The sequence below is a fragment of the Protomyctophum parallelum genome (assembly GCF_964188405.1).
Source record: "Protomyctophum parallelum genome assembly, chromosome: 20".
Taxonomy (NCBI): Eukaryota; Metazoa; Chordata; class Actinopteri; order Myctophiformes; family Myctophidae; genus Protomyctophum; species Protomyctophum parallelum.
In genome coordinates, this window is record NC_139718.1 from 12,522,658 (window position 1) to 12,532,529 (window position 9,872).

The 9,872-nt window shown below is 40.9% G+C and overlaps 1 protein-coding gene across 1 annotated transcript; it reads right to left on the reverse strand.

The window, feature by feature from the left end:
• Nucleotides 1-4,679: 4,679 nt before the first annotated feature.
• On the reverse strand, nt 4,680-9,858 carry ap5m1 (adaptor related protein complex 5 subunit mu 1). The gene is made up of 8 exons (XM_083792205.1): nt 9,656-9,858; nt 8,818-9,478; nt 8,282-8,509; nt 7,941-8,080; nt 7,460-7,545; nt 6,765-6,877; nt 6,081-6,177; nt 4,680-5,974 (listed from the first exon to the last, which is right to left on the reverse strand). The coding sequence occupies exons 1-8, from the start codon at nt 9,721-9,723 to the stop codon at nt 5,892-5,894; spliced, it is 1,476 nt and encodes a 491-aa protein (XP_083648331.1). The 5' UTR covers nt 9,724-9,858; the 3' UTR covers nt 4,680-5,891.
• Between the last annotated feature and the right edge of the window lie 14 nt (nt 9,859-9,872).

The following is a 9,872-nucleotide window of genomic DNA, read 5'->3' on the forward strand; positions in this document are numbered from 1 at the left end:
GAAATAAGGCTAAACTGTACAGGAAAGAAAGACCCCCACACACAAAGGAAGCAGCAAGTGAACTTACTGTAGAAGTGGGGGCGGGGTGGGGGGTAGTTTAGAATCTGCTATAAGATGTACTACATATATACATCAGCATTATCAGCATTAGAACCCCTTTTGCAACTATCCTTCCCCTGTCTTTAATCTTCTGCTCTGCAATGTGGAGCTTTTCTAGCCAACTTCAAAATCTTGCAGTTCTCCAATCAGTCTCTTTTCCACAGTGGGCTTTGCAGGCATCCCCGTCCTGAAGAACTCTTGTTTCCTGATGCTCATCCACCCAAATAATCTCCTTGAATATCAGCTGTGTTTGAGCCATCCTCTTTTGAGCCATCTGTTCCCGGAATTTCTCTTCCATTGCTCTTGCTCTAGCATCCTAAAATAGTTTTCCTTCAAGATGGATGTTTCCTTCAACAACTTCACATTTAATGAGTCAGTCTCTTGCAGTTCCTGGAACTCATTCTCTGCTCTTTTCACCTGTTCCTCCATGTCTTCAATCTTCTGCTCTGCAATATGGAGCTTTCCAGCCAAAGCCTGTAGTTCTTCAAGCATTTCCCTTCTCTCCTTCTCCCAGTTCAGCCCCTTTGTAGCCATCTCTTCCCTGGCACTGTCCAGTCGGTACAGGAGTCCTCTATTCTCCTCTGTGATGTTCCTGTATAATCTCTGGTTTTCCATTTGAATGCAAACAGTCTCTCTAAGGTTGACAATCTCCTCATCTTTCTTTTTCTTCTCTTCTACCATTTCCTCCATTACCTTTTGGTTTAAGAGGTGAGTCTGTTGCATTACCTGGAACTCATTCCCTGCTGTTCTCAGATGCTCCTCTGTGTCTTTAATCTTATGCTCTGCAACACAGAGCCTTACAGTCCAAGCTTGCTGTTCTCCAATAAGTTCCTTTTTCTCCTCATCCCACTTCACCTCTTTTGTAGCCATCTCTGTCCTGAAGCACTCTTGAATTTCCTTCCTCTCATTTGCCCAAAGAGTCTCCTTGGTTCTGAATTCCTTATTGATATGACTCAGCTGTGACCGTATTTCTTGCCTGAAGTTCTCTCGGATAGCATCATTACCACGTTCCATGAGCATGCATTTTTCCTCCAACGATTTTATGTTTATGAGTTGAGTTTGTTGCACTGCCTGGAACTCAGACCACACACTTTTCATCTGTTTCTCTACGTCTTTAATCTTCTGCTCTGCAGTGCGAAGCTTTTCAGCCAAAGCTTTCTGTTCGCCAATCAGATCCATTTTCTCAAAGTCCCAGATCTCCTCCATTGCAGCCATCTCTTTCCTAAAGAACTCTTGTATTTCCTTCCGCTCATTTTCCCAAATATTCTCCTTCGTTATGAATTCTGTCTTGATGTGGTCCAGCTGTGATTGGAGTTTATCACTATTCTCCTTTTGAGCCATCTGTTCCTTGAATTTCTCTTGGATAGCATCCTGACCACGTTCCATCAAGATGAATTTTTCCTTCAACACCTTTTGCTTTAAGAGGTGAGTCTGTTGCATTGCCTGAAAGCTATCCTCAGCTGTTCTCAGATGTTCCCCCATGTCTCTAATCTTCTGCTTTGCAAAGCGGAGATGTTCAGCCAAAGCTTTCTGTTCTGCAAACGATTCTCTTTTCTCCTTGTCCCATTTCTCCTCCTTTGCAGCCATCTCTATCCTGAAGCGCTCTTGTATTCCCTTACGCTCATTTGCCCAGATCATCTCCTTGGTTCTGAATTCTGTCTTCATGTGGTTCAGTTGTGATTGTAGTTGTTTATCAATGCTATGCTCCTTTTGAGCCAATTCTTTGCTGAATTGCTCTCGGATAGCATTCGTCTCATGTTCCTTCAAGATGCATTTTTCCTCCAACAACTTTACATTACAGAGGTGAGTCTCTTGCATTGTCTGGAACTCATTCTCTGCTGTTCTCAGACGTTCTGACATGTCTTTAATATTCTGCTCTGCAACACAGAGCTTTTCATCCAAAGCTTGGTGTTCTCTAATCAGTTCCCTTTTCTCTTTGTCCCAGTTCTCTTCCTTTGTTGTTATCTCTGCCCTAAAGCACTGTTCGATATCCTTACGATGATTTTCCCAAATATTCTCCTTTTTTCTGAATTCTGTTGTGATGTGGTTCAGCTGTGACTGCAGTTGTTGATCAAGGAGATGCTCCTTTTCAGCTATCTGTTCCCTGAATTGCTCTTTGACAGCATCCTGGTTGCATTTCATCAAAATGCATTTTTCCTCAAACACCTTTTGGTTTAAGAGGTGAGTCTGTTGCATTGCCTGAAAGTCATTCTCTGTTGTTCTCAGATGTTCCTCCATATCTTTGATCTTCTGCTCTGCAACACAGAGATTTCCAGCCAAGGCTTCTTGTTCCCCAATCAGTTCTCTTTTCTCCTCATCCCAATTCTCCTCCTTTAGAGCCATCTCTATCCTGAAGCACTCTTGTATTTCCTTCCGCTCGTTTGTCCAAATAATTTCCTTGGTTCTGTATTCTGTTGTGATCTGGCTCAGCTGTGATTGGAGTGGTTTATCAAAGCCATAATCCTTTTGAGTCATGTGTTCCCTGAAGAGCTCTCGGATAGCATTCTTATCACGTTCCATCAAGTTGCATTTTTCTTCAGTCACATTTTTATTTAAGGTGTCAGTGTTTTGCGTTGATTGATACAATGATATATTATTCCCTGCTGTTTTCAGATGGTTCTCCCAGAAGTTTAAAATCTTCTGCTCTGCATTGTGGAGCTTTCCAGACAAATCTTGCTGTTCTCCAGTCAGTTCCTTTTTCTCCTTATCCCATGTATCCTCCTTTGCAGCCATCTCTAGCCTGAAGCACTCTTGTATTTCATTACGTTCATTTGCCCAAGGAATCTCCTTGGTTCTGAATTCTGCTTTGATGTGGTTCGGCTGTGATTGTAGTCTTTTATCCATCAGCTTCTTTTGAACCATTTGTTCCCTGAATTGCTCTCGGATAGCAGCATCTTTATCACGTTCCATCAAGTTGCATTTCTCCCCCAACACCTTTTTGTTCAAGAGGTTCGTCTGTTCCCCTGCCTGGAACTCATTCACTGCTATTCTCACACGTTCCTCCATGTCTTTAATCTTCTGCTCTGCAACACGGAGATTTCCAGACATAACTTGCCGTTCTCCAATCAGTTCCTTTTTCTCCTTTGCAGCGATCCCGGTCCTGAAACACTCTTGGTTAAACTCCAGGTCAAAGTTTTTGGAGTTAAACTTCAATTGCTCCTTAATGGCTACGGTATATCCTGACTTCTTGTTTACACTTTGCAACTGTACCAAAGACATCCTCTCTATCATAGATGTGTTACTGAGCCATATAACGCAAACTCATATATGGTATTGGTGACGTCACAGACTTACGCGCCATATACACTAAAGCTGATTGGTTTATTACTGGCCAATCAGCAAAGCTGGTGTAACTTGCCATTTGATTGATTATTTGACTAAATCCATTTATATAACAGGGGTGCTCAAATCTACCAGTCACAACGGCTGTGCAGGTAGAGTGGTAGACCACATGACATTCCCTATATATATATATATATATATATATATATATGCATAGCAGCACCACTCAAAAACAAAAGTCACACCTGTGTGAAGTGAGGGGCACTCTTATCATCCATTCTTTGTCGATGGGACAGAAATAGCCGATTTGCTCGTCTACATACTGTATGACGTAAATTCACCATTGTCAATGGGAATTTAATGTTTGTGTAAGACGAAAATCTACACTAGCTGAATATAGGAGGGGCTAGCACCACTCAAAAACTAAAATTACTGTGCTGGTCATCAAATTATTGATTTAAGAAATCCCCTTCATGGCGTAGCTGTATGTAATTGATCGATAATGGGTTTTTTTGTGAACTACTTAAATCCAGCATAACAAATACATGTCAAATATGAATCAAGAGCTCCCAAGCTCCTGTTGTCTTTGCTCATGCATCAGTTTGAGCCGTAATTAAAACGTTTATTTTCTCCAACAAAATAAATGTTTTTAAAGTAGCAATGTACGCCTGGTTAGAAGACACTTAGGATCACACTGAGAGCTGCGTTGGATTATAATCAGATTTTTGAGGGGCACTAGGCTAGCCCCTCCAACGCTTGCCTTTGTGTTCTGGCCGTGATGTCATGTGTGTGGCCAGGTCTATGGACTTTTTATGGTGAAAGGTGCCCCTCATTAACTTTCAAAAACTTCCGGGGTAATTTCAACATTGTGTCCACCCCAGAAAGTAGTTTGATTCAATATATTTAGATTATATAAATAGTTGATATTCATTTGATTAGTGGATTCGAATGTTAACCTATATCAAACAGTAGGTTCTACTGGAGCCATTTTCTGATGTGGCGTTGGTCGCATACTAACCCTAACTCTAACCTCAGTCTTAACCGGCCATATAAGTAAACAAAGTGAAGTTGTTGTATAGCGCAGTTTCACAATGTTTTCGTTTCCTAATCGCAGGCAGTAGGCTCCAGTAAGTAACCTACTGGTGATTATGGCTTGATAACATTCAAAGTGGGTGATTTGATCAGACATGTCCCCTTCCTGTATAAGCTCATTAACTTCAAACCCCATGCATGACTAATTGAAAACACACATTCTGCTTGTAGTCTGATATAATCATTCTAATGCATAAGGTGCCCTTTATTCCTTCTACATTCAAATCCATATTTCTACCAGTAAAATTATTATTCTTACTTCAATTGTTAAGTTATACATGAATTATAATTATGGATGTCCCTTTTTTCCTTTCCGATCCCGATACCACAATTTAGATAGCGAATACCGATACCAGAGAATAACACATATAATAATTAAAAAAAAAGAAAAAATATCTTATTTTGAAGACCGACTGGGAATAGTGTTTATAGCTATATACAGTATTTCGTGTTGTGTTTATAGCAGACTCCTCACTCAAATGTGCACTTGCAGTTTGGGCAACTCCACATGCCCCAACATTTTATTTACCTGCAATAGTGTCAACCCCTTACCCCTGTGTCGGATCTGTGGTTAGACTGGCATATTTGCCGATACCGATATGACAAAATAAGGGCCGATCCGATACATTATCGGGACATCTCTAATTATAATGAATAACAAAATATATTTCATCTTTAATTACATTAAAGGGTCAATACATAACTATGTTCATTGCAATGTCCAAACTACAAGAATAACATTGGCAACGCATCTAGTGTGCAATCTTGTGATAACACTGAAATGTCTCAGTGGAAGAGCAAGGAGAACCGGATTGCAACCACTGCAGACGTGTATTGGGGTAGTTTTCGACCCTTTTCATATCAAGGTCCATTGTTTATGCAGCATTTGAGCCATGGCACCTCGTGACATTTAGCCTCTCAGTCCCAAAACTAAAGAATATTTTGTTATCATTGGATAAGATTTTGTCCACAATTCCATGCTCTATTGATGTAGTACCACAGGAGAGACAACAGGCAAACTATCAAAAGAAAAACATTCTCTAATTGTGTAGACGTAAATTAAATAAGCAGATGTTTAACAGTAATGTAACTCTTGAGAGCGTAAAATGGTTTCATTTTACACTCGAGAGTTAAAGATCTAATATAAGGGTCCATTTGGTTACCAACTCTGCATTTAGCTGGGGACCACCTGGAACCCCCTCAAGGACCACTGGTTGAAAATCACAGGTTTTCACCTGTGGTTGGTGCCTGGTGCCTGCTCCACCATACAGATTGGTTAAAATAATCCCAGATTGTAACATTTGTAATAATGCATTATTATTTTACTGTAATCCCTATCATGGGATCATAGATCTAATCTAGATAAAAGTACTGTATATCGTTGACATATTTGTCCATCTCGTCTCCACATGTCCATCCTACAGCATCATATGCCCAGATGATATTGGTGCAGCAGAAGTTGAGTTCCATATGAAGTACTCTTTCGACTTTAGTTCTCGAGCTGCAGGTAGGAAATGTTTTGTTTTTTTAGTTTTCAAAACCTTAACTAACATACTGTAGACAAAGAGTGATTCAATTCCAAAACATAATACAGACTTGACACTTACATGTTACAATGCGAGGTTTAGCAGAAGAGTACACCTGCACTGAATGCTGGTCCACACAGCAGCCAGACAGGGTCAAATCAGGCACTTTGAAGTATAACTGGAAAACAAGGAAGGTTGGCAGAGTTAAACGCACAACTCCACTACCTGCATTGACTTCAGCAGTTGAGCTTGTACAGTATGTTCTCAAGATGCAAAAATGTTGATTAAACAAACGTTGTCTTTAACTCCAAAGCTTGGTGATGTTAAAGACAGATTAATAGATATCACGAGGTGTGTGAGAAAGCGTGGTGGATTCACAACACTGCAAACTGAAGCTTTAGTAATAATACTTTTCAATTATTAAGCACCTTTTAATGGTGCCAGATTATCTAGTTACAATTTTAAGGTAAATTGCCACAACAGTAGATTTATAAAGTAGAACCAATGAGTCATGTTATTTCTTAGTTTTATTTTCATTGTTGCTAAAACAATAAAATAATAAATAAGGGTATGTGGTGGCCAGGAATGTATTAGTTACCACCACACTAGAAATGTGATTGTTGTTATTGCTATTGCTGCATTTACCCATCCTAACTATTAGGAGCAGTGGGTGTTATAAACTCAGTGGGGTTAAATGCCTTGCTCAGGGACACTTTGACACTGGGCTCAGTGCACAGGCGGAGTCCTGGGAGGCGAACTACGTACTTTGATGTAAGCTGTAAGTTCAGTGCACAGCGGGTCTGTAGGTCCTGGGAGCTGCCCTGTGAAGCCAATGCTACCCTCCATTGTGACCTCACGACATTTAGGAAACTTTTGTCCTGGAAAGCAGCGGACAAAATTCAATCATTCATTTTCAGTCCAAATACGTCATACATTGAGAAAATAATGATTATTTTCATAACTGATTAATCTGTAGAATTGACATCATGAGATTATGCAATTAATCTATGCTATCTAATAGGTTTAGACCACGAAATAGTGTTAAAAATAAAAATAAAAAAATACTATGGTAAATTTTCATCACACGCCATCTGCACTCAAATAATATAGAAATTGCTTCATCTAGATTCTAGAAACTTCATTTTATAATATCGGAAAAAAGACAAGCCTGCTTAGACAATAAAATTGAAAGTGAAATATCCCTTTAAGTAAGTCAGAGGCTTATTGTCGGTATCAGCCAGGGTGCGGGAGTCTATCCCCGTTTCATTGCACTAGACCTCTGGGAGATGGAATGCTGAGGTGGAGCGCAACACCTACCATCAGCTCACAGTACTTATCGCACGACATCAAGCCATGCTACTCATACGCTGAGTTGGCTGTAGCATTATTAGAACTTTTAACATGACACATCATTAAACCAATTATTTACTGAATGTTTTATTAGATGGATGTAAACCTACCGAGGACCCAAACCAACAGGTTCTTCTCCTTGGACACCTCCAACTGCCCAGAGCTTACCTTCACATCTACACTACCCATCTGGTCCCTGGAAGGAGACAGAGACCACACTGCATATGTGATAACTCATCATTCACACTGCAGCAACATTACTCACATTATAATGCAAGAGTTTTTGCAATGCCTGGCATTTCAAACCAACTGTTTTGTGTTAACACATTATACTCTACAGAGGAAGAGAGATTAACTACTTTGTACTGTTTTCTCTTACATGGAGTATTTTTGGTTGTCTATTGCAGTACATTGGTACTGTATAGCGCCTTACATTCATGTCATATTACAGCACGCAAATTAATAACAATATTGAAATAAAAGTTATGGTATAAAAAACAAACATGATTACATCAAGATGTTGATGAGGTCCATAAATATCATAATGAATGAGGATACATTATTTCTAGCTGTCCTCCTACTGTTGGTTACCTATTAAAGAAGGGCAGGTGTGCTTCACAGTACTCAAAGCTATTCTTCACACTCTCATGAAGTTTGAGCGTTACTGACAAGCGCAGCTGGTTATCATCTTCTTTCAATTGATAGGAACCGAGGATGGGCGGTATGGGGACCTAAAAAGACAAATATGAATCAGTCAATTAAGAGTGGGCTGTCCTCGATTTCAGAAATTCGACTAAATCAAATAGAAATTGTAAAATTGTGTACATTTTATATAGCGTTCACAAGAAGATGTGCATAGAAACCAACTAATCTACTAACAAAGACCAAACTGACCGATTCATCAGCCATAGGAATCATGCCAGGTTTACTACCTGCGATGTGTAACTGCACAGTCTGAAGGGCTCCAGAGGAGGTGAGAAGGGGAACTTGTAAGGGCCAGAGAAAGCAGAGCTGTCGCAGTTATCCACGCTGCTGGCAGTGAGAATACTGGCATCCAATGATGTCACACAGGGGTGGATCTGGATATCTTGTAGCGGTGAGCCATTTGGTGGCAGAGTGAGTGTCACCGTCACGTTCGGCATCACACCTTCAACTTCACACTGATGATGACCGAAGGACAAAATAAAGTACGATAAGAGAATAAAATATAAGAATAGTTATATTCTTCTAAGTGGAGTGCTCCTGAACTTTTTTTATCTAATATTTGTTTTCATAGTCATTAAACGAGAGTAAGAGAAAAGACAATGCAGTTATACTTGGCAACAATTATTTGTCATTTTTGTCCTAATAACAATGGTTAATTGTTGGTACTTAATTTAACCTAGATTATCTTGAAAATCATTATGTTTGGCGAGTGACACCATCATGCAACAGATTATAAGCTCCACATGGTGTACTTAGTGCTTACTTTGCAAGTCACAGTTCCATAGACGTCCCAGAGGTCCTGTCTATTCCGATTTCCATACTGCATGGAACGGACTATCTCTACCAGTGTCACGTTCACCACAGCTCGACCCTTGTGTAGCCCTGTCTTCCAGGCCGGTTGCTTCTGGGTCCCAGCAGGAGCTGGTACCGCTGATGTAGCAGGGGCCCCAGCCTGAGGGACATCCAGTGGGGTGCCAAGTGGACAAACTTGCAGAAGGACGGAGGGCATCATAGCCAGACGAGATGCAAGACCCTCACTGTCAGGCTTAGTCCCCGAGCCACAGAGAAATGTCTGTAAGCCGGCCAGTAGAGTGAGGCCCTGAGAGACAGAGAGCAGGCTGGATAGAGGTGGCCGGGGATCTGGGGGGGCCTCTACCAGAGGCAGACAAGCAAGGATGAGTGGCCCTTGTGAAATGGCCAACACTGGCCAGAGGATTCCCCTTCCCGGCCGCTCCACGTGCAGCTCCAGAGCTGGTGAGCGCTGATGGTGGAGGCAGTCATCTCTCGAAGCTACAAAAGGTTTGTCTAAGTCCACCAAACCCAGCTCGGTTAATAGGAGCTGGAGCAAAATGCTGTCTTCTGGAACTACCACATGCAAGGAACCTGCCAGAGACTTTGCACGGTGCTCAACTGTAGGGAACCTCCTGTGGGATAACATGATTTTACAATGATTTGAATATAATCTGATTAGAAAATTATCAAAAAGCAATACAACAGGAACAGGGTAGTGGATGACAAGCTATTGGGCAATGTCCGCACCAATTAGGAAAAGAAAGGGGGAAGTGAACGGTTTGACAGCAATAGAAATCAAAGCTACAAACCTTGAGAAACGAACAGACACATTTTCTCCCTTCTCGTGAGAAATAATCCATAATGCACGTAGACTCATTTGGTCAGAAATACTGACTTCAACTGATCACTAATGCTGCTTAACAGTAACGTATTCTCATGCTGTCAAATGTCAATATAACGACTTTAAAGATACATGTTTTTGCTTCAAGTAGCTACTTCCTATTGTTTCATGTGACAGTCAGAGCC

What these genes read in the sequence shown, in the direction of transcription:
- ap5m1 (XM_083792205.1), bottom strand. Translation starts at nt 9,723, where the DNA reads ATGAGTCTACGTGCATTATGGATTATTTCTCACGAGAAGGGAGAAAAT. An exon ending in CACCTGCCCTTCTTTAATAG is followed by an intron (nt 7,546 to 7,940) that starts GTAACCAACAGT and finishes GTCTCCTTCCAG; the next exon opens with GGACCAGATGGGTAGTGTAG. An exon ending in AACTTACAGCTTACATCAAA is followed by an intron (nt 6,178 to 6,764) that starts GTACGTAGTTCG and finishes CTTGTTTTCCAG; the next exon opens with TTATACTTCAAAGTGCCTGA.